At 38.9% G+C, this 25,965-nt stretch overlaps 1 protein-coding gene across 1 annotated transcript in view; it reads left to right on the forward strand.

The window, feature by feature from the left end:
- LOC127428058 (leucine-rich repeats and immunoglobulin-like domains protein 1) overlaps positions 1-25,965 on the forward strand; it is a 66,952-nt gene that overhangs the window by 20,384 nt on the left and 20,603 nt on the right. Inside the window, exons 3-7 of the mRNA XM_051676098.1 lie at positions 10,240-10,314; positions 16,735-16,872; positions 16,991-17,134; positions 18,910-19,053; positions 19,252-19,395. Of these exons, the coding sequence (XP_051532058.1) occupies positions 10,240-10,314; positions 16,735-16,872; positions 16,991-17,134; positions 18,910-19,053; positions 19,252-19,395 (645 nt within the window). The remainder of the gene's footprint in view (positions 1-10,239; positions 10,315-16,734; positions 16,873-16,990; positions 17,135-18,909; positions 19,054-19,251; positions 19,396-25,965) is intronic.

Consider the following 25,965-nt stretch of genomic DNA (forward strand, 5'->3'; position numbering starts at 1 on the left):
TTATTAAAAAAGAAGCAAATATCGCAGTTACAGTAAGGCACTTACTGTATAATGGAAATGAATAGGGCCAGTCCATTAACATTAAAATACACACTGTTTAAATAGTATAACCACAAGACATAAACATTATACTTGTTAACATGATTTTAGTGTGATAAAATCTGGGATTTACCAGCGTTTCGACATTTACCAGATCACAGGGTTTACTGCCATTACATTGTCACTACAACTAAATTTTAATATTGAGTATTACTTCACACAGATAAGGTTAGAGAGTGATTTTATCGCACTAAAATCATGTTAACACAAATTACGTTTCAGTCTTGTGACTATACTTTTGAAACTGTATTTGAGATTTATGGACTGACAGTTACATTTTTGTTTCATTAGACCAGAGGACATTTCTCCAAAAAGTACTTTGCACTTTGTCCCCATGTGCCCTTGCAAACTACAGTCTGGCTTTTTTCAATTGCATTGTAAGCACCTTACTGTAACTGTGATCATTTTTTTTTTTTTTTATTAACTTAGTTGTATCTTCCTATCAAATCCAATGACAATTCTGCTTTGTTACAGTTGAAGTCAGAAGTTTACATACATTTAGGTTGAATCCATTAAAACAAATTTTTTAACCACTCCACAGATTTAATATTAGCAAACTATAGTTTTGGCAAGTCATTTAGGACATCTACTTTGTGCATGACACAAGTAATATTTCCAACAACTGTTTACAGACAGATTGTTTCACATTTAATTGACTATATCACAATTCCAGTGGGTCAGAAGTTTACATACATTAAGTTAACTGTGCCTTTAAGCAGCTTGGAAAATTCCAGAAAATGACGTCAAACCTTTAGACAATTAGCAAATTAGCTTCTGATAGGAGGTGTATTGAATGGGAGGTGTACCTGAGGATGTATTTTAAGGCCTACCTTCAAACTCCGTGCCTCTTTGCTTAACATCATGGGAAAATCAAAAGAAATCAGCCAACACCTTAGAAAAAAAATTGTGGACCTCCACAAGTCTGGTTCATCCTTGGGAGCAATTTCCAAACGCCTGAAGGTACCATGTTCATCTCTACAAACAATAGTACACAAGTATAAACACCATGGGACCATGTAGCCATCATACTGCTCAGGAAGGAGACACATTCTGTCTCCTAGAGATGAACATGTGAAAAGTGCAAATCAATCCTACAACATCAGCAAAGGACCTTGTGAAGATGCTGTAGGAAACAGGTAGACAAGTATCTATATCCTCAGTAAAACGAGTCCTTTATCGACATAACCTGAAAGACTGCTCAACAAGGAAGAAGCCACTGCTCCAAAACCGCTATAAAAAAAAGCCAGACTGTAGTTTGCAAGGGCACATGGGGACAAAGTGCAAAGTACTTTTTGGAGAAATGTCCTCTGGTCTAATGAAACAAAAATGTAACTGTTTGACCATAATGACCATTGTTTGGGGTGCTTTGCTGCAGGAAGGTCTGGTGCACTTCACAAAATAGATGGCATCATGAGGAAGGAAAATGATGTTGATATGTTGAAGCAACATCTCAAGACATCAGCCAGGAAGTTAAAGCTCGCTCGCAAATGGGTCTTCCAAATGGACAATGACCCCAAGCATACCTCCAAAGTTGTGGCAAAATGGCTTAAGGACAGCAAAGTCAAGGTATTGGAGTGGCCATCACAAAGACCTGACCTCAATCTGATAGAAAATTTGTGGGCAGAACTGAAAAAGCATGTGCGAGCAAGGAGGCCTACAAACCTGACTCAATTACACCAGTTCTGTCTGGAGAAATGGGCCAAAATTCCAGCAACTTATTGTGAGAAGCTTGTGGATGGCTACCTAAAACGTTTGACCCAAGTTATACAATTTAAATGCAATACTACCAAATACTAACAAAGTGTATGTAAACTTCTGACCCACTGGGAATGTGATGAAAGTAATAAAAGCTGAAATAAATAATTCTCTACTATTATTCTGACATTTCACATTCTTAAAATAAAGTAGTGATCCTATCTGACCTAAGACAGATCGTTTTCTACGATTACATGTCATAAATTGTGAAGAACTGAGTTTAAATGTGTTTGGCTGAGGTGTATGTAGACTTCTGACTTCAACTGTATTTCTGTTCGAGTGTTTAAATGATATCAAAAGTTGGATGGATGCCAACTTTCTCCAGCTTAATCACTCAAAGACAGAAGTCTTAGTCTTTGGCCCTTCAAACTCTACTGAATTCGTCATCAATTGTAAAAGCCAGTTCTTCCAACTCAGGTCCATTGCAAAATTGAAATAATTTCTGTCATTTGAGGATCTGGAGTTGTGCATGTTTTTATCTCTTCTAGACTTGATTATTGTAACTCATTGTACATGCAGGCTTCTCAATCATCTACAGTGCTGTGAAAAAGTATTTGCCCCATCCTGATTGGTTCTGTTTTTGTGTATATCTCATACTAAATTGTGTCAAAAATTCAAACAAATTCTAACATAAAACAAAGGCAATCTGTAAACACAAAATACAGTTATTTATTGAAGCAAAAAAGTTATCCAATACCAACTGGACCTGCTGGAAAAAGTATTTGCCCCCATTAGTTACTTGGGATGAAGTTGGCTAAAAGTTCTGTAGCACACTATGCCAAGGTTGAAAGAAATTCCAGAAATTATGAGGAAAAAGGTGATTGAAATACATCAGTCTGAGAAGGGTTACAAATCTATTTCAAAGGCTCTGGGACTCCAAAGAACCACAGTAACTACGTTTCCATCCAAGGATTTTTGCTAAAAAAGTTTTAGCGCATCAAAATTAAGCTGATGGAAGCGCAAATTATCGCTAAAATTTCACAAGTGTCAACATAATATTTTTCCGTTTAACTCTAGCCATAAACTCTACGTCGATACTTGAAATGTCGCGAAAAACTGGTTTGGAAACATTTTTTGTCGAGAAAATTGCCATTAACAAAAAAATTTAGTGTCACATGACAGAATTTGCCCCAATCGTTAGCCTTTGTTAATCATGACGACAAGGAATACATCCTTGAAAGCCAATTTATTGTACGTGATTATGGATTGATCTTAACGGCATACCTGCACAGATCCGATGCGGCAAACACATCTGCGTCATGACACTTCCAGGAGTGCCAACACAAATATCTCATATCATGCACGTCGACAAGTGCACGGAGAACAAATTAATGGCCACTGTTTGTGATTAATGTAATCTCTGTAGACATCCGTTTATTTATTAAAGTTGCTTTTTCACACCATTAAAAACAATAGACAGCAGTCATGGAATTAGCCCACAATACAAAAAACTTATTTCTGTGCACAAAGATGTTTTAAATTAAAAATAAATACACAATACTAGGAGAAAAGCTTCAGTGTACTTTTTTGGAACACTAACAGCCCAATTCTATAAAATTATGGTTTAGCTTTTGAAAAAATACCGGCAAAATTCCCTGTATTAAATTAAATAAATTACCAAACGAAAAATGCATTAAATAAAAAAAATAAATTACCAAACGAAAAAATTATATTGTTAGGCCTGCATAATTGCTTTTTCTTTACACAAACTTAAAGTAGCCGTACCCTGTTCTGTAGACGAATAAAGTCAGCTGAATTACATTTTCTACATCAGAACTAGAACTTCACTTTCAGAAATCCAGCTTTTGAACCTTTTAAAACTAAATTGTTTTTAAAATCTAACCCTCTTTACCTCAGATCGCATTTGCTGAGCTTCTTCAGAAAATGTAAATTGCATAATGATGCTAAAATTAATTTGAGATGACAATCAAGTTCAGTTGGTCGTTAAAGTTGCTGGTCAAATATACGGGACATAATACAGTTGTGATGGCAAATGCTTTAGATGATTGTTCAAAATAGCCTGTTGAATATCAGGAATGTATCAAATGTAAACCCTGATAGTACACCGCATCAATTTTTCTTTAATAGTTGTGCACACAGCATATACACATCAATGGATGGTCCTTATACTAAGACTGAAAGTTTCCTCCACTACTTGGTGCAGGTTGCCAGCTTGAACAGGGCCATGATGATTCGCTTTCGGGTCGAAACCGGTGACAACCTGCGATAGGCGCAACATCAGGACCAATATTACAGTCCTATCAGAAGGGCAGCAGCTCCATTTTGATTGTAATTCCTCGTCTACTGATTGCATTTATTTGTGAAATTAAAATGACAATAAGCTGGCTAATTTCAATGAATTGTCTCAATACTCTCCACATTTTACCAAAACTTCGGAGGAAAAAAATGAGGGACATCTGGGAGGCGAATTAGCGATAAACACACATTTCTGAATGGAAACGGCTTAAGGGCAGATTTCTTTTGCATTAAACCAAAACTTATGCAACAAAGTGTTTTTTTTAGGCATGACGTCATCACGCACACCATTTTTATCGATAAAAGGCCATTTGAATTAAAACAGGCAGAATACAGCAAATTTCGCAAAAATTTTTTTACACATTTTTACTTTGCCGATAACAAAAAAGCACGAAAAGTGGATGGAAACTAGGTGAGTGAGAGCCATTATTTCCAAATGGAGAAAACTTGGCACAGTAGTGAACCTTCCCAGAAGTGGCCGACCTTCCAAAATTCCTCCAAGAGCACAGCGACAACTCGTCCAGGAAGTCACAAAAAAGCCAAGGACAACATCTAAGGAAATGCAGGCCTCTCTTGCATCAATAACGGTCACTGTTCATGACTCCACAATCAGAAAGACACTGGCCAAAAATGCCATACATGGAAGAGTGGCAAGGCGAAAACCACTGCTAATCCAGAAGAACATTAAGGCTCGTATGACTTCTGCCAAAACACACCTTAATTATCCTCAAACCTTTTGAGAGAATGTTTTGTGGACTGATGAGTCGAAAGTGGAACTGTTTGGAAGACAGGGGTCCCGTTACATCTGGCGTAATTCAAACACAGAATTCCAAAAAAGAACATCATACCAATGGTCAAGCATGGTGGTGGTAGTGTGATGGTGTGGGGATGCTTTGCTGCTTCAGGGCCAGGGCAATTTGCAATAATTGAGGGAAACATGAATTCTGCTCTCTACCTGAAAATCCTAAAAGAGAACATCCGGTCATCAGTCCGTGAGTTGAAGCTCAAGCACAACTGGATTATGCAGCAAGATAATGATCCAAAACATAGGGGTAAGTCCACCTCTGAATGGCTCAAAAGAAGCAAAATTAAAGTTTTGGAGTGGCCGAGTCAAAGCCCTGACTTGAACCTGATTGAGATGCTGTGGCAGGACCTTAAACGGGCAATTCATGCTCAAAATGCTTTACATTCGACAGCATGTACCAGACAATCTTTTCACAGTTTTCAAATATTCAGACGATTTGCTAGACATTTTAGTTGGAGGCGCAGCTCTGCTGTTCAAGAGACGCAGGCGAGGGAGACGAGCCGGTGTGCTGGTCAAACTCCGTCGGCACGGATTTTGAACAGCGCTGCCGAGTATTCACTTAGCGAATCTCCGCTCTCTTCCTAACAAAACGGACGAACTACATCTCCTCACCTGCACAAATAAGGACTTTTCAACCTCTGCTGCCTTGTGCTTCACAGAAACCTGGCTGAGTGAAGCCATTTTGGACAGTGCGTTACATCGGCCGGGATTCCAGCTGTTCAGAGCGGATCGCATCGCAGAGTTAACAGGGAAAACGAGAGGCGGTGGAACATGCTTTTATATCAGTGAAAATTGGTGTACAGATATGACAACGTTAAAGAGGATGTGCTGTCCTAATTTGGAAGTGCTCTTTATTAACTGTAAGCCTTTCTACTCGCCACGGGAGTTTTCCTCGTTTATTCTGGTGAGTGTGTATATCGCACCAAATGCGTGTTTGAACACAGCGCTGCAACAGCTGGCTGATCAAATCACAGACATGGAACAACAATACCCGGACTCAGTTATTATTATTCTTGGGGATTTTAACAAAGCAAATCTCACACGTGAACTGCCCAAATACAAACAGCACATCACATGCCCCACCAGAGACAGGAACATACCGGAGCATTGTTACACAACAATAAAGAATGCATATCGCTCTGTCCCTAGAGCAGCTTTGGGACTCTCTGATCACTGTCTGGTTCATTTTCTTCCAACCTACAGTCAGAAATTAAAATCAACCAAGCCATTAGTAAGGACTGTAAAGAGATGGACCAATGAAGCAGACCTAGACGAGCTCACAGATACTGTTACATCATATATCAGTTTCTGTGAGGATATGTGCATTCCTACTAGGACTTATTTAAAGTTCAACAATGACAAACCGTGGTTTACAGCAGAGCTCAGGCAGCTTCGTCAGGCCAAAGAAGATGCTTACAGGGGTGGGGATAAAGTCTTGTACAATCAGGCCAGGAACACACTGAACAGTGAAATCAGAGTGGCTAAAAGAAGATACTCTGAGAAGCTGAAAAACAAGTTTTCAGCTAACAACCCTGCATCAGTGTGGAGTGGCATGAAACAACTCACAAATTACAGGACTCGTACCCCCAACCCTGTAGGGAATCAACAACTGGCTGACGACCTGAATGTGTTCTACCTAAGATTTGAAAGGCCCAATCTCACACCCCACACCCACTCTGACTTTCACTTCACACAAACACCAGCACCTCCTGCAACCCCCCTCCTCCCCCCTCCTGCTACTCAACCTGCACTTAAGATCTGTGAAGATGATGTGAGCTGCGTCTTTCGGAAACAAAAGACGGGGAAGGCTTCAGGCCCAGATGGCGTCTCACCAGCGTGTCTTCGATCCTGTGCTAACCAGCTGGCCCCCATCTTCACACGGATCTTCAATAGATCACTGGAGCAGTGTGAAGTCCCATGCTGCTTCAAACGCTCAATCATTATTCCTGTCCCAAAGAAACCAAAAATCACAGAACTTAATGACTACAGACCTGTCGCCCTGACATCCGTGGTCATGAAATCATTTGAGAGACTGGTGTTGGCCCACCTGAAGAACATCACTAGACCCTTTCTAGATCCCCTTCAATTTGCTTATTGAGCAAACAGTTCTGTGGATGATGCAGTCAACATAGGATTGCATCATATCCTGCAACACCTGGACAGACCAGGGACATATGCAAGGATCCTTTTTGTGGACTTTAGTTCAGCTTTCAGCACCATCATCCCAGCTATACTCCAGAATAAATTACACCAACTCTCTGTTCCCATGTCTATCTGTCAGTGGATTACCAGCTTTCTAACGGACAGGCAGCAGCTAGTGAGGCAGGGGGAACTCACTTCTAGCAGCTGTACAATCAGCACTGGTGCCCCCCAGGGATGTGTGCTCTCCCCACTACTCTTCTCCCTCTACACCAATGACTGCATCGCCAAGGACCCCTCTGTCAAGCTCCTGAAGTTTGCAGACGACACCACTGTCATCGGCCTCATCCGAGATGACGATGAGTCTGCATACAGAAGGGAGGTTGAACAGCTGGCAGTCTGGTGCAGTCAAAACAACCTTGAGCTGAACACGCTCAAAACGGTGGAGATCATTGTGGACTTTAAGAGAAACACCCCAACACTGACCCCCCTCACCATTCTAAACAACACTGTGGCAGCAGTGGAGTCATTCAGGTTCCTGGGCACTACCATCTCACAGGACCTGAAGTGGGAGACCCACATTGACTCCATTGTGAAAAAGGCCTAGCAGAGGTTGTACTTCCTTCGCCAGCTGAGGAAATTCAACCTGCCACAGGCACTGCTGATACAGTTTTACTCAGCAGTCATTGAGTCTGTCCTCTGCACTTCAATAACTGTCTGGTTTGGTTCAGCTACGAAATCAGACATCAGAAGACTACAAAGGACAGTTCGGACTGCTGAGAGGATTATTGGTTGCCCCCTGCCCCCCATTCAAGAACTATACACTTCCAGAGTGAGGAAAAAGGCTGGAAAAATCACTCTGGACCCCACTCACCCTGCCCTTTGAACTGTTGCCTTCTGGGCGACGCTTCAGAGCTCTGAGCACCAGAACTGTCAGGCACAGGAACAGTTTTTTCCCTCAGGCTATCCATCTCATGAACAGTTAAATTGCCCCATTGAGCAATAACTATGTGCACTACACAGTTTAGTCTTTCTTATATTTATCCAACACATCCAACCTGCCATTTCATTCCTCTGGGAAAAAAACAAAAAAAACATTTGCACTGTACATAACAGATTTGTATTTGCACTGTACATTACAGATTGTATTAGATTTGCACTACCCATGTGTATATGTGTATGTATGTATGTGTGTGTCTGTGCGTATGTGTATAATTAGTTTTATTTTTTTATTTTTTATTATTATCTATGTCTTGCTGCTTTTTTTTGTATTGTTTTTGTATTGTTGTACACTGGAAACTCCTGACACCAAGACAAATTCCTTGTATGTGTAAGCATACCTGGCAATAAAGCTGATTCTGATTCTGAAAAACCCTCCACTGTGCCTGAACTAAAGCAGTTCTGTGAAGGAGAGTGAGCCAAAATTCCACCACAGCTTTGCAAAAAGACTTATCTCCAGTTATTGGAAGCATTTGGTTGCAGTTGTTGCCGCTAAAGGTGGCACAACCAACTATTATGTTTAAGGGGGCAGTTCGTTTTTCACACAGGTGATATAAGTGTTGGATAACTTTTTTGCTTCAATAAAAAAAAAAAATATATATATATATATATATATATATATATATATATATATTTGAAAACTGTATTTTGTGTTTACTCAAGTAGCCTTTGTTTTATGATGTGTCTCGTTTGAAGATCTAAAACAAATTAGAATGAAAAATACACAAAAATAGAAGAAATCAGGAAGGGGGCAAATATTTTCACAGCACTGTACATCATGTCTTCAGTCAGTCCGAAATGCTGCTGCCAGGCTCTTGACTGGTACCAAGAAAAGAGACAGGATATCACCTGTAATGGCTTCTCTGCACTGGCTTCCAGTTAAATACAGAATTGAGTTCAAGACATTATTATTTGTTTTTAAGGGTCTCCATGGACTGTCTCCTCCATATATTTCTGACCTTTTAACTGTCTATCAGCCCTCTAGGGCTCTAAGGTCATCAAATGATATGTGCCTGGTTATTCCTTGGACTCGTTTAAAATGTAAGGGTGATTGTGCATTCTCCGTTGCTGGCCCATGATTCTCTTCTCTACCTCTCCATATTAGGACATCTCCCAATCTTAAATCTAGGCTCAAAATTTATCTTTTCTCCCTTGCTTATGGCAAACTATAAGTGCAGCAGTTTTGAAGTTGCTGTAATCTGTGATTAATGTATTTTATTATTGTTATTTTATTGTAAAGCACTTTGGTTAACACGTGTTGTTTTTAAATGTGCTATAGAAATAAATGTGTCAATGTGTCAGATGAATGAGGGACGAGATTAAATTATTTTTTGTGGGATTCAACATCATGGTACAAAAATTCCATGTAAGAATTTTACATGAATTTTAAGAATTTTAAAGCCTTTTAATGTATCCTGTTACCATTTAAAAGATCAATTAATCAAGATTTTGGTGGCATTATCAATATGTACTGTATACTTTCCTCTCTAAATTCTATGTAATTAAAGGGATTGTTCACCCAAAAATAAAAATTCTCCCATCATTTACTCACCCACATGCCATCCAAGATGTGTATGACTTACTTTCTTCTGCTGAACACAAACAAAGATTTTTAGAAGAATATCTCAGCTTTGTAGGTCAGTACAATGCAAGTGAATGGTGATCAGACCTTTGTAGCTCCAAAAATCACATAAAGGAAACATAAAAGGAATCCAGAAGACTCCAGTGGTTAAATCCATATCTTCAGATGCGATATAATAGGTGTGGGTGAGAAACAGATCCAAATTTAAGTGAATGTGAAAGTGGAGATTTAGAGTAAAAAAATTATTTAAATATTGTTCTGTTTCTCACCCACACCTATCAAATCACTTCTAAAGATATGGATTTAACCATTGGAGTAGTATGGATTATTTTATGTTTACTTAATGTGATTTTTGGGGCTTCAAAGTTCTGGCCACCTTTCACTTGCATTGTATGGACCTATGGAGCTGAGATATTCTTCTATAAAATCTTCATTTGTGTTCTGCAGAAGAAAGAAAGTCATACACATCTGGGATGGCATGAGGGTCAATGATGATTGACTTAACATTTTTTGGGTGAACTATCACTTTAAATAAATAATAATAATAACAAAATGATATTAAGCCATATGTAACCTGGACTTTGTCATTTGTTTTGATTGTTAGGAGGCTTGACCACAATGAGTTGACATCCATCCCTTCATTTGGAGACGGCGCAGAAACAATTGTTACACTCTTATTGTAAGTGTCGTCTGCTCAGCCAGCACTTTTTATTCACGTGACAATCAACTCTTTTTGTTTGTTTAGAGTTGACTGTCATGTTATCTTTAAGCAACAATTCAATTGTTGCAAAAATGTCTTTCTTAAATGATCAATTAGAGCCTATCCATTTCTTAAGTGTTTATTTTGTACGCATTTATGATATTGTACAGTTCATTTTTCGAATTGCAGGTCTTACTGCAAATAAAACATTAATACCCCATATTGCAATACTTAGTGTCACAGTACTTAAAAATAACTTGACCAAGTATCATAATTCAATATCATGGGATCCCTAATAATTCCCACCCCTAGAAGATTGTGCTCTGTGGTGCTGGCTGTGGTTGTGAAATTCAGACTGGTCGGTTTGCCTTTGTCAGCATTGCGCTGGAGAATTACCGCCTTATTCAGGGCTATCACGTGATGTGGGTGTTTGTGTTTTGGCAGTAAGACTGGATCCTCCCTCAGCACCCAGGTACACATTTGTTTTTCAGGCTCCTCTAGATATCACGTAGAATTTGAGTTAACTAGTATGTTCAGATCTAACATAACAAATCATGTTCAATCTGAACAGGTCTGTAGATCTATCAATACCCAGGTACAAAACACAGGTTTGCCTGTATTACTTTTACACCCTCTGATATCCCAGCTGTGATCTGCCTTCTGCATGGATCAGGTTTCCATCTGTAAAATATCTCTCCACTACCAAATGTGCCGTTCATTTGAGCAGTAAAGCGATCAGTGTCTACTGTGGTCAGTCGCACTGTCATGGTGTGACCTCATTGATTTACAGTTAATCATCACTATCTCCTAGAATCTGTGAAAAATATCCATGTGCTGATGACTGGTCAGTTGTTTTAAAGGGATAGTTCACCCAAAAATGGAAATTCTGTCAGCATTTTCACACCCTCATGTTGTGACCTGTCTGACTTTGTTCACCATTCTCTTGCATTGCACCTTTTCTCCATACAGTGAGCATACTATGAACATGATAATGAGGTTGTCAGTCCATAACAATCTACTAAACACCTCCTTTTCACCTCCACAAAAAGTAAGAAATTCATACATGTTTGTAAAAAACATGAGGGTGAGAAAAGGATGACAGAATGTATTGATCTTTTTTTTTTTTTGGCTGAACTATCCTTTTAACAGGATTCAGAAATGTTCCCTAATGCCATTTGATATTGACTGCTGTTACACTGCCGAACTGCACTTAAGGACATTGGATGGTGTTGGATAGGTTAGCATGGGGGTGTTCAATTGGGGAATGTAGGTCCAAAGGGAAGGGTGCTTCTTTTTTTGTCTTTGGTTTAAGGCCTGTTGCTATGGAGTGCCTTTGCATATTGGGAAGAGCTTGTCTTTTTTGAGCTGCACAACTGAATGCAGTAGAACGCCCAGCTGTAGCTGTCAGTCAAACAGTTTACTGTAAAAAAAAAAAAAAAAATGGGGGAGGGGTCAATCGTAAGAGGTTGAGGTCTGTACGATATCGTTGGCTACATATTCAGATGGAAAGAGAGATGGAGAAGGGTAGGAAATGGCAGGAACAGAAAGAGCGAGAGTTCTCAGTTTCCACCTGTGAGGAGCACCTGACCCCTCTCCTGCTTGCGGCTCTTGTTCGCAAAGATGCTCCTCTCCCTGAATTCCTCTCCTCTGAGTTCACCAGCTGGAATGCTGTCGGACAGCAGCCCCCTGTGATAGAGCCACAGAGCCAGCACTAAAATACTGCAACGTCTTTCACCAACACCAACTCCTCAATGCCCCATTTCATCTGAAAGGGACAGGGTTAGCCACCGAGAATTCAGTACAGCATTTAAACAGTAGCTCTCTTTTTCCCTCTCTCTCTTTAAGTGTTTAAACAGTGGAGTTGCCATTCTACTGATTTTAATCTTTTCCTTTGACCGTTGACAGAGCTGACTTATACAATGTGCTGTGTGAAATGTGTCTTTTTAACATGTCTTGTAACTTTTTAATGATAAGGTAATTCAGATGTGACGTAATACAAATGCACATGGAAATGTTTTTCTCACAAGAGTCATTGTAGTCATTTTTTATTTACAGTATATGCACCAAAATAATTAGCCCAATACATAGTAATTAATGGCTAATTTTTTACTAAAATATTTGAAAGCAGGTAAAAGGCCACATGCCAAATTTTCCTTGACACGTTTTTAAGTGATGACACAAACAAATCGTTTCACAGAAATGAATTAACTTTCCAACTCTATCTGCATTTTAGCTACTGAGGCAACATTATTAAAATAAAAATATGTCTGACTAAGGCCACATCCACACTAATTTGTTTTCGTTTGAATGGAGCAAATGGTCTTGTTGTGTGTGCACTCCTGTGACACACCCTGACTCGTCCCAGACGCCAAGATGGATTTCAAAACTCCTTGAAATCCAGACGTCTTGTCGTCACGTGTGAGCACTGTCCTGACAAGCAAGAGTCCGGTGGTGACCAACAGCCATTAAATTGCGAGAGGAGGGGGAGGTAGGGGAAAGCGGAACCTCAAAACAAAATACAACATCAACGCAAGTTGAACACAACAAGAGGAGCAGAACCATGTCCTGTCGTGCATCTAGTAAAACAAAGGTAGAATAGGATAATATGAGAAATGATGCTCAAAATGCGCTTGTATGTGCTAAACGTATTAAATTGAAATGTACATCCGCCACGACACGCAGTACACGTTTGCAAACTTTACTTTGAGTTTCATTCACTGAGACTCCTTTGTCGTTATTGCTATGATATCATAAAATACAAAACTATTCGCTAAAGAAACTGCTGAACGTTTTTTGTTACCCTACAAATGCATGCAGTCATCAGCATACATAGCTAATAACAGACAAACAACTGTATGAATGCAGAATGTAAAGATAAAATTGGCTTTACCTCCAACTCTGTCTGCAGAACTGATAGCCCTTGCTGTCCACATCTTTCTAACCACTATCTCATCCAGGTTTTTCGGTTCTTTTTCTTCTACAAACGAGCGGCAGTTCCTGCTCCATGCTGTTTATAGACACGTTTGTGTTGCTATAGACATGTTCGCATTGCTATGCGAGTTTGCGTGACAACTTCCAGATATTAAAGCTACAGTCGGCGATGAATGTTCATGTAGCTGACACAGCCAGTCGCGTGGAGCGTGCACCAACATGGCCGAAAGCGATAGACTGTGAGTCGTGTAGTGTTTGCAGGACACTAACTGTGAGTCCTCTAGTGTACACTAGGCTTAAGTCGTGGCACAAGGTTGCAAAACTAGCCCACTGTCACTTTCTTTCGGAATCTTAATAGCCAAAAGTGCATTAAATTATCACTATTCATGATGCATTGAATGTATCATGAATATTAAACCTATCACCCAACTCTAGTGTGTGGTGACACTCAACGGTCTCTCTCTCTCTCTTTTTCTCTCTCTCCACTCTTTGAACACCCTTCCCAAACCTCCTCTACCATTTCATCTCCTTACTTTTGGAGTTCATCAAGCAGATAAGCCAATCAGTGCTGCCTAAAGCAGCTAACCTGCTAATCCTCTGTGCGCCGCTGCTTTGGTTGGATTAAGTGTCAGAGACATTCAACTCCCACACTTTCTTTCGATACAACAACAGACACCGACAATGATCCAGAACATTTTTGTGGACACAGGCCTGGGATGGCCAGCATATGAGTGTGGGCCGCTTCTCTCGTTAACGTCAGCATGTTTTTTTTGCCTGGCGAAGGTCACCAGCTGCTGACCTGCTCCTCAGTTGAGTCTCAGTGCTCTGCTAGTCACAGGAACATCCTGTAGGGCGGTGAGCACAGCACTCATCCTTATCCATACCCTCTGTATGTTTATTCAGGTGGGACATTGGGGGTACCCCCTCCTTTTCTTGTTCTCGTTCCTGCTGTCTTGCTCGCTCGCTCTTCCTTTTTTTCTGTCTTTCCATTGCACTTTCTTTCTCACAATTCCCACCCAGAATTCCAGTTAAACGGTCAAGCCAGGGAGCATCTGCGTGTAGACTGGGTCTCATCTTCACTGGGAAAGGCCTCGTTGGTCTCTCAGGCTCCCACAGAACACCTGCCAGCAGACAACCAGAGCAGAAATCCCCTCTCGGTCTCAACGGACCATGTGTTTATTGTGAGATTTACACAGAATTGGGGATCAGAATAAGAAGGCTTTGTTGTTCCAGTGCTGACTCTTCTTCGCTGTATGGGCCTGTCTGTCTGGACTTTGTAGGAGTTCCGGCTTGCATTGATCACAGTGCAGGTGCTGGGGAGTCAAGCATGACTAGCCAAACAATGGAGATATTTCAGATACAATTGAAGATCTCCAAGGAACTTTCTACGATTATCTTTCATGGAGAATATTGAAGTTAAATTTTTACTCTGTTTAAAGGCCAGGGTATTTTTTTTTTTTTCGTTTGCCGCTCCATCAAGCTGTTGCACATTCTGCCTTTCAAAGTGTACTCTTGACCGCGAGTCCACGCAGGATGCAGGAGCACTATGACTGCTTTGTGGTACTCTTTTAGCACATTCAATGGCAGGTTCACACGCCAAAGACGTAATATGTATGTGTGTCTAGAAAAACTCGACTGCACGCGTTCATTGCATGTGTAATGTACCGATGACGACATTTGCATCATGCACTGTGCGCGAGATGTACTGGCACATGGAAAACCGAAGTATACTTTGGCCTTAAGAGCACTTATGCTATAAAGAGCGATCCATAACTTTTATGGTGACCAACCATTTAATTTAGAAATCTTAAGTTGTCATTTCACAGATAAGCTACAGTACATTTATTTTAGGGACAGTCTCCCTTGAAAGACCTACTGTACATTGGTACCGGGGTGACAACTGGATTTGAACACTTGTAGGTGGTTTGAACTTACAACATTTCGACCAGCCCAGATCTTTGACTACTATGACATGCTACCGCACATTTTGATGTGGTGGTTCAGATGTTTTATAGACCACAAACTGTAGATTTAACAGTTATCCCATCACACCAGGCCCATAATCCAAATTTGACAGGGCAGCATTGATCTGGTTTGGCTTTTTTTGGTGATGACTGCAGGGACATTAGCCATGTCATCATGGAGCTGGCATTAATCTGGAAGAATGAAAAATATAGTAATTAGCAGCAAGCTTTCAACATATTCCACATAATTTCTTTGTGGCCACTTGCTAACCTTTTATTTAGTACCATGTTTGAGAGGGGGAGATTTTTTAGTACTGTCCCATCCTCCAGTGTGGAGATTGCTTTCTCTGAAACTACCCCAAAACAAATTCCAGATGTGGAGAGCCTTGACCTCGCCATTCCTTCCGTGGCCGGCAAAAACAAGTGTGATTCTTAAGTCAGCCGCTTTCTCATGCCTCTACTCTAAAGAGAAATGAAAGCAAAGAAAAAAGGGGAAAAGACAGAAATCTAAAGCCCCATGAGAGAAAACTCTTATTTGAAATAGCTGTTTTCTGTAAGAACTGTTCACACCAAGTCCGAAATGACACCATAGTATAAAATGCTCGCAATAAATTTTTCGCACCAAATCTGTTCACATCAAAAGAGTCCAAAGCAGAATTGACAAAAAGCTTGGAGACCTAGTCCTGTGAATTAATAAAATAAAAATGTGCTTTTTTTTGTGTGGATATTCCGTTTGGCAGTGCTTAAAATCTTATTTTATGTTAGCAACACCAAACACTCCTATTGCCCCTGTCTGCAAAAAGTAAATTAATGTAAAAATATATTACATAATTTACCTTCTAATGCTAGGGTAGATGTAAATCCATTCATGTAGGTAGATTATGCACTGCATTTGAGGCATGGCCAGAAAGAGTAATATGTTTAGTCAGTTGTTAATCTCTTGTTGTGCCCAAAGCTATATGTACAGCAACAGATATACACATGTTTAAATTAATCTTTCATCTGACTGATATTTGTCACCATAGCTGGGTTTTTGTTTGGGATTCCATGCCATATGTGTGTGTGCATCTGTATGCGTGTGTTGACAAATCAAGTTACTGTATGAAGCCACAGTCACTTGGCACTTCTGAGGGTGTGTGGAAACAAGCGTCCATTGGGCTTCAAAGATCTATTGGCACATTCTCTCCGATAGAGTCTCATGTGGTTAGAGCAGCCAGCCGCCTATCAGTGCAGATATGTGGGTCAGCATGTGTAGTTACACTGTCTGTACGCTAATAAACCAAAACACACTGAGATATTGCGACTTAAAAATTGTAAGTCTAAAGTAATCAAGGACAGATCTATGGTCTTAATCATTGTCAGCATGTTGGATTTGTTTTACCTGATCTGTACAGACAATAGATTAGTTTGTTCGGTATGTAATCTGTCTAGAGATGATCATTGGAGGTTTTTACTGTGTATAGTGTTAGTTTTAATAAATGTGCTCTTTTTTTTCCCCTTTTAGGCACAATAATAAAATCCGGAGGGTGGAGGGGAGCCTGTTGCAGAATTTTTCTGCTCTGGAGACTCTAGATCTGAGTAATAATGACATCACAGAGCTGAGAGAGCACTGCTTCCCTTCGGGGTTACCAATCAAAGACCTGTAAGAAACGCACTCTCAGATAGATATATCTGTGAATATCGGTCAAATCTGGTGTTTTAATTAAGTGCTGTAGTCTTTCATAATCTGTGGTTTGATCTGTAATATTTCTCCTCTGCAGTTACCTGAGCAGTAATAAGATTGTTCACCTGGAGTTTGGGGCTTTTAAGAACCTTGCCGGGAGCCTGCAGGTCCTCAGACTGAGCCGGAACAGACTAACTCACCTTCCTGTTAAAGGCCTAGAGTTGCCCAAGCTCACACAACTGTAAGTGCATTATATACTGTGCATAATGTATACTGTACATTATCTGAGAAATTGTTCATCTTCAGTACTAGATGACCAGAGACATCAAGATCTTTAAAGTCCAAATAATTTGAATGAATTGATTTGTTTGGATGGTTTATGTAATGAACTGGTTAAAAAAAAAAATTATAATAATAATTTGAATCAGTTCAAATAGAGAAGGGCAGTAGGGAAATGTTAATTTAGGCTCTTTTTGTATGGATTAGCAAATTTTCTAGTTTTTCCGATGTATAATGCTCTGATTGCAGTATTAAATAATATCATGAGATAGTTAGGCCTTACTATTTAAAAGGATATTGTCCTTTTAGATAGAATGTAGGGTAGGTAACCACTATTTTAAAAGGCTAGCTGCATCAGACTGCAACAAAGACAGTTCTTTGTTCCTCAGGTAGACAGTCTCAAACTGAATCTCTGTGTGAATGAGGCAACATAAGACACACAGACACATGTCCACAAACACCTGGAGCGCATTGCAATAGCCACAAAGCCACTGCTATGTTGCTGAGAGGGAGAGTTAGTTATGACATCAAAGAGAGATCAGAGCAGTTCTCTGTGGTTTTGGTGAAGCATTATATTCAGCCATTGTGTTTGACCTGATTGGTCAGTTGATGTTGATTGATGAGATACTGTTTTTTTTATAATCCAGTATACAGTATAAAACATACAGCTGGCTTTGGGCACTGTTGGTCACTAATAGGCATTCCTGCTGCTGAATGTTCTAACATTATTAGTCACCACTGTACAACTGGCTATAGATTAAGTACAGTATCTAGGCTAATCACAAATGAAATGTATTGTCTGTGAAAATAAAATGTTATTCTAATTTTAAAAAAAAGAATAATTCTGCTTGTATATAAATTACTACAGTGCTTCATACAACATATCATCGACAAGATGAACGATTATCAATGTATGAATCAAACATTGTTTCTGACACATTTTTTAAAAATAGTTTTTTACTAGTGGTGCTGGAAATTTTAGGCCTGAGATAGGCCAATACCGATCCAATCACTGAAATTTCTTATAAAAGTACCTACCCTTTGCTACACTTTTTCAAGTTATATGCTGAAGTTATATGTTTATGCCCACATATAAAATAACATTCAGTTTACATTAATTGTGCAGTGTTAACAGTTATGAGTAGTTTTGTTGTCACTAACAAATATCATTGTGACACACTGGCAACCAGGAAACCATGAGGGCATCACACTCAGTGGAGGTATGTTCAAAAATAAGAGTGATATATCCATTACAAGCTCCAAAACCACTTTAGTGAGAAATCATTAGCACCAGTATCTGTGATTTGTTTACTGCCTTTGCCGTTTAGTTATAACTCTTCATATTATATATCTGCATGTGGGCAGAAACAAATCATATAGAACTGTGAAATCATTTACAGTAACATCAACTTTTTTCCATCTTGCCGACACTCTAATATTATATCTCAGAGCAGATGAATCACGTGAGCTCCACTGTTTTCAGTCCCATTGGTAGTCGGTGCATTGCTTTGCATCTCATTTGCATGCAGTTATACTTTTCTCAACTATGTTGAGTGGATGGACATGCCCTTATCCTGTCGCTAGCGGTCTCTGCCACTCTTGTTGCTGGATAACGGCAACCATTATTGAAAATGACATCCAGTTGCTGTGTTAAAAGAACTGAACCCTGAAACCTTTGGTAATGCTTTTCAGTGTGTTTTTGAACACATTTTAGTTTAGTTTATGTGTGTATTGTAGGGAGCTGAGCAGGAACAGGTTACGGCTAATCGAGGGACTCACCTTCCAGGGTCTGAGCAGTTTAGAGGTTCTCAAGCTCCATAGAAACAACATCAGCAAGCTGACGGATGGAGCGTTCTGGGGTCTGGCCCGAATGAGGGTCCTGTGAGTCCAAACCTTCACATATTACTATAATAATGGGTTTAAACTACTTATATTAAAGCATATAGCATTTACAAAAGCCGCACAATGATGTATTAATGACATGCTTGTTTCAGTGTAGACCATTTACAGTATGTTTATGTTTTTAACGATTTACAGTGCTCATAATAACCATAAACACTCATATTTTCTTATTTATAGTCACCTGGACTTTAATAGGCTGCGGGAGGTGAACAGCGGCTCTCTGTACGGTCTGGAGTCACTCTTGCAGCTCTACCTCTCCAACAACTCCATCTCCAACTTCAACCCGGAAGGCTGGAGCTTCTGTGAGAGACTCAGAGAACTGTAAGTCATCACTAGATCTCCTTTCTTTCTAGTTCTCTCTGTCTCACTCATACCTCTTTGTATTCCTTTATCTGAACTGTAACATAAAGAAATAAGCAACGCAAGGTTGTGCTTTACAGTGATTTACCACAGTTAAGGGGTGTTATTAGCCAAATTGTATAAAATGGCAGCAATATATGATAAAGACGGCAATGTTCAATAAACACAATTAATCGTAATGATTATCAAAATAATCAATTAATATAGTTGTTTAGTCTAACTGTACACTGTTAAACCAATGTTGCAACTTAAATTGAGAGTTGGAACAAACCTTTTATACAGTGTTATCTTAAAAGACCTTTATTTTGGAAAGTGTCTGCCTGGTACAGACACAAAGAGATGATCATGTTTATTTTTATATTTTGGTGGGAAACATTGCATTCTGTGTGCAGAGGTCATCCATATGTCACCGAGATGTCTATTCAATGTGTTTATTTTATTTGGCATTTGCTCATCTGCAATATGTCTTTAAAACATTCCCTATCTGATGTTAGAACAATGTACAGCAGTTTTGTTGCAGCATTTATTATTTAACCTATGTAGAATTCTAAGATGTTTATCAGATGTTTATACACAAAGATAATGCATAAAATATAATGCAATATTTTCCATATGAGGCGCTCTTTCACAGATGAATGATGTATGATGTGATGTATGTGTGCTTCCTGGGAATATGCACTCACCAAGCACTTTATTAGGAACACTATGGACCTAATAAAGTGCCCGTGGTCTTCTACTGTTGTAGCCCATCTGCCTCAAGGTTCGCCGTGTTGTGAATTCTGAGATGCTATTTTGCGCACTACAATTGTACAGAGTGGTTATCTGAGTTACCGTAACCTTTCTGTCAGCTCGAACCAGTCTGGCCATTCTCCATTGACCTCTCTCATCAACAAGACATTTTGGTCAGCTTGCTGGATATTTTTTGTTTTTGGCACCATAGACCTTATTCATGTTAGCGCAATCTTTGATTTTTAATGACAATGAGGTTGTGAGAGAGAAACTCACCATCTCTTCAGTGGCACACATGGTATAAAGCTGTAAAAAGCTCCTTGGTCACATCTGATTTTCCACAACTGATGTTGTCTGAAGTTTTTTGTCTTCTGAATGTTCTTAGAAAGATATTTTTTCAATATTTTGTCCACGGAACGATCCAAAAACACTTTAAACTGCAGTTCAGTCCATTGAAGTGACTGTATATCTATCCCTCACAGCCTCGTTGCCATTCCGATTAAAAATGGTGACCACACAAAATCAAAGATGGTGCTAGCGTGAATAAGGTCTGATTCTGAGTTAACTCTAGAGACTGTTGTGTGTGAAAATCCCAGGAGATCAGCTGTCACAGAAATGCTCAAACCAGCCCGTCTGGTACCAACAGTCATGTCACGGTCGAAATCACTGAGATCACATTTGTTCCGCATACTGATAGTTGATGTAAATATTAATTGAAGCTCCTGATCCGTATCTGCATGATTTTATGCATTGCACTGTTGCCACAAAATTAGCTGATTAGATAATCTCATGAATAAGTAGGTGTACAGGTGATCCTAAAAAAGTGCTCGGTGAGTGTATATTTTCTGTTTTATTGCACAAATTTTGACATGTGGTAAAGATATTTTTACGTTGCAAGAAAGTTTCCATCCACAATATGCCCTGCTATAACCCACTGTACTAAACACACAACACTCCTTGTCTTCCTGTAGATAAGTCCTGTTTATCCCCTAATAATGCACAGGATTGCCAGCACTTACGAGCTCAGTCCCATTTTAACTCAACTCTCTTGATGCTAAGTAAAAAAATAAAAAAAATAAATAAAAAAAAAACAGCGTAATCAACCATGTATGTGTCTGCCAAGCATTATGCAGAGATCTCCACCTGAGTGAAAGCGATCTTATCTCTGTGAATGTATGTATACACAGGTCAGTTCCATCAAACGTGTCATATCCCCATTGTGTGATATCTTCCTGTAACTAAAACCCTTGTCAGTTGTGTGGTAACAAGGCGTTATCGGTAGGGCTTGTTGACTGCTGTATCTGCCTTGGACAGCCGTGATTTTGCCCATCTGTTTATGACATGGCTATAACTGCATTGCGGATGAGTTGATGGGATATCAGCATGCTTTTATGCAAATGGATGATTATGAATAACTCCCTGCATTTCTTTATATTTGTTTCTTTCTCACTCATTAGAAGCACTGTCATTGAAAGTTTTGATTTTTTTCAATGAATTCTTCGAACCAAGATTTTGGAACAAGTTTACTTGAACTTCAAGTCAACATTTACTCTATTTATTGTCTTAATACATTGTTAACAACTTATCTGTGCATGTTATTCCAAAGAAAAACAAATCTTTGTAATACATCATCAAAATATAACTTACTCCGAAATTACTTTCTTGTCTGTGCTGTTTTACAATTGTTTTCCTATGTAAACATGCACTACAGGGATGTCTTTGACCATTGTGCCGTGTCTCACTGTTTTTTTTTTGTTTTTTTTTATTGTCTCATGCAGGACTGCCGTGTTTTTTTGTCAGGTTAAAAAGAAATTCATGTTTTAACAATGCGTCTCGAGACTGTGGCATTGCATCTATCTTTTTTTAGCGCAAGAACATGTTTATAAATGTTGTATAAATGTATTCAAACCCTCCCATCTTACCACCTTTCATCTAGATAATTTGTTTTCACGATCCAAATAATTCAAATGTATAAAATCAACCCCAACATGTAATATACATCACTTTACGGTAGTATTATTGTTTCAAACGCTGTTTCCTGGTGACTTTGAAGAGAAGACCAGTTTAAAAAGATTACATTAAATTGAAAATTAAGTATGAAAATACAAGTCAAGTCAAATTTATTTGTATAGCACTTTTCACAAAAGGCATTGTTTCAGAGCAGCAGTACATGAAATTATGCTATAACAGAAAATGAATTAATATAATGCCAATATTAGTTATTTATGTTTTTAACTATTAGTGGTTAAAACTAGTAAACTAAGTGTTTTGGGTCAGTGAGTAAACAATTATTTTGTATGAACTAAGTTTCAGTGTTAAAGTCCTTGAATTCATCCCGAGGAAATACACGTAGATGCATTGTCCTTTGATTTTGGCCGATGAAGGCTTTTGTTAGTGGTTAAGTTATTTTCTATGTAGTTTAAGAGAGTGTTGTCCCTCCTTTGACCAAGTTGATATAGGTATCATTCAGTGAGGAGCATCGCAGTCTGGCTGGATGCTTATGGCAGGTAATTTCGGTGAACTCCATCCTGAGCCCATGCTTCAGACAGAGGCTCATGAAGAATCTCATGTCTTTGAGTTTGCATCAATTCATCCTCTGTGAAGTCCGTTTTAGTAGACTGAAGTGAAGTCTGGCTGGCACATGCTGCAGTTGGTCATCATCACTCAGCGACACTGTGGGAATCGGACATCAGGCAGGACCGGAGATGGATCTGCCAGGCTCTGGTATCCCTGAGGTTTAGACAGGGAAAGAAATGGAATAAAATTAGCATAGATGCTATTCACTTTAAAGCAGGGTTAATAATACAAACAATAAGAGAAGTGTTTTCGGTTCCAGCAGACCTAAATAAAGCAGCATAATTAAGGGATAAATTAGGTGAATGCTTGGCTTAATAGATAAGTCTTTAGCCTAGACTTAAACTGAGAGAGTGTTTCTGAGTTCTGAGCACTATTAGGAAGACTATTCCATAGTTTAGGAGCCAAATATGAAAATGATCTCCCTTTTGTGGATTTTGATATTCTCGGTATTGTTAACAGGCAATACAGTTTTGCAGTTGTAGTGAGCGGTATGGATTATAGCTTGATAGAAGGTCACTTAAGTACTTTGTAGCTAGACCATTCAAAGCTTTGCAAATAATTAACAGAATTTTAAAGTTAATACGAAACATAACAGGTAGCCAATGTAATGCCGATAAAATGGGGCTGATATGATCGTATTCCTTGGTTCTAGCTAGCACTCTCTCTGCTGAATTTTGAACCAACTGAAGTTTATTTATTAAGCCATCAGGATATCCACCTAGTAATGCATTACAATAATCTAGTCTTGAGGTCATGAACGCATCAATTGTTTCGGCATCAGAAACAGATAGCATGTGTCGTAACTTAGCAATATTTCTGAGGTGGAAGAATGCAGTTCTACAAATATTGGAAATTTGTTTTTCAAAGGTTAGATTGCTATCAAATATAACACCTAATTTTTTGGCTGTAGAAGCTGACGTTACAGTACATCCATCAAGAGTCAGATTATATTTTAGCATCGTATTTTTTGAGGTTTTTGTTCCATATAATTAGTACCTGTTTTATCCTTTTAGTACCTTTATTGAGTAGAAGGACATTTCTAGCCATCCACTCTTTGATATAATTTATACACTTTTAATTTGGAAAATTGTGAAATTTTGTTGTGTTTCGAAGAAATATTAAGTTGGGTATCGTCAGCATAACAGTGAAAACAAATTTCATGGTTCCTGTTAATGTCTCCCCGGGGGAGCATATATAGGGAGAAAAGCAGAGGCCCTAAAACTGCTCCCTGTGATCTGACAGTTCCTCATTTACACAGACAAAGTAGTAGCGGTCAGAGAGATAGGACCTAACCAAGCTAATGCCTGTCCATAAATGCCAACGTAATTATCAAGCATATCCAAGAGAATGTCATGATCTGTAGTGTCGAAGGCAGCACTAAGATCTAAAAGCACTAGAAGTGAAATGCAGCCACGATCAGATGATAAGAACAAGTCATTTGTAACTCTGATATGTGTAGTCTCTGTACTATGATGGGGCCTAAATCCTGACTGAAATTCTTCATATATACAATTTCTCTGTAAAAATTAACATAGTTGGGAGGGCACTACCTTTTCTAGTACTTTCGACATAAATGGGAGAATTGAAATATGTCTATAATTAGCCAATTCTCCTGGATCAAGCTGTGGTTTCTTAATAAGCAGTTTGATAACTGCCGATTTAAAGTTTCTTGAGACATGCCCTGAGGATAATGAGGAGTTAATAATATTAAGAAGAGGTTCTGAGATTACAGGAAACACCTGTTTTAGGAGTTTAGTTGATTTTGATGTTTTGATCAATTTTGTTAGCTCTTCCGGACCTATAACAGTGAAGGATTGAAGTTTCTCGTAGGCAATAATTTTAGTCTTTTGGGGTGCTGTTGCAGACTAATGCTTAATTCCAATTTTGTTTCTGATGATTTTGATTTTAACAGTAAAGATATTCATAAAGTCATTACTACCATGCTGCGATGGAATATCTGGTTCAATAGAAGTTTTATTCCCAACCAATTTAGCCACAGTACTGAATAAACACCTAGGATTGTTGTGGCTATTTTCTGTGAGTTTGCTCAAATATGCAGACCTGTCAGTTTTTAGAGCCTGTCTGTAGTAAGATACACTATCCTTCATGCACCGCAAAATACCTCTAATTTTGTATTCTTCCACTTAGGCTCCATTTTCCGAGCTGCTCTCGAGAGCATGAGTGTGGTCATTTTACCATGGTGCGGGATTTTTCTCTTTAACTTTCTTTAATCGAAGGGGGGCGACACTATCTAGAGTGCTAGAGACTGTATCCATATTTTCTGTGACAACATCAAGTTCTTCAGAACTTTTTGGCGTACTGAGCATTTGAGACAATTGAAAGAATAGTTTTACCTGAACGATAACGTTGCGTAAATTGAGTTACCTTTGCTAAGCGCAGCATACAAGAGGCGAGGTAATGATCGGAGATATCATCGCTCTGCGGCAGAATTTCTATATTATCAACATCAATCCCATATGAAAAAAATTAGATCTAGTGTTTGATTTTGGCAGTGGGTTGGACCTGTCACATTTTGTCCAACCCCAATAGAGTTGAGAATATCAATAAATGCTCATCCCAATGTATCATTTTCATTATTTACGTGGATATTGAAGTCACAGACGATTAAAGCTCTATCCATAGCAACCACTAGATCTGACAGAAAATCAGCTAATTCTCAAAGGAATTCAGAATATGGCCCTGGTGGTCTATATAATGTTGCAAGAACAAAAGACGATTTTATTTATATCTGACGATGTCACATTAAGCATTATCAGTTCAGAAGAATTAAATTTATATCTATACCTTTGAGTAACACTGAAAATACCACTGTAAATTGTAGCAACACCACCTCCTCGACCTTGCCTCATCAGACGAGGCTCATATTTATAACAACAACCTGATATAAACTAATATATTCATCTGTTTTAATCCAGGTTTCAGTCAAACAGAGCAAATCCAAACTATGATCTGTAATAATTTCACTTACAATTAGTGATTTGGATGAAAGCTATCTAATGTTTAGTAGACCTACCTTTAGGTGATATTTATCTTCATTTTTTTTTTTTTTTAAGTTTGAAATCAACTTTTTTCTAAATGACTTAATGAGTCTTTCGTGTTTGGTAGTTCGGGGAACAGACATAGTCTCTATATGATATATAGGTGATTAATTCTCTATGTGTTGTAGTTAATGTGACCTGTGTGATGTCTCAAGGCAGCTAGCAG

The sequence above is a fragment of the Myxocyprinus asiaticus genome, chromosome 37 (genome assembly GCF_019703515.2).
Source record: "Myxocyprinus asiaticus isolate MX2 ecotype Aquarium Trade chromosome 37, UBuf_Myxa_2, whole genome shotgun sequence".
NCBI classification, from domain to species: Eukaryota; Metazoa; Chordata; class Actinopteri; order Cypriniformes; family Catostomidae; genus Myxocyprinus; species Myxocyprinus asiaticus.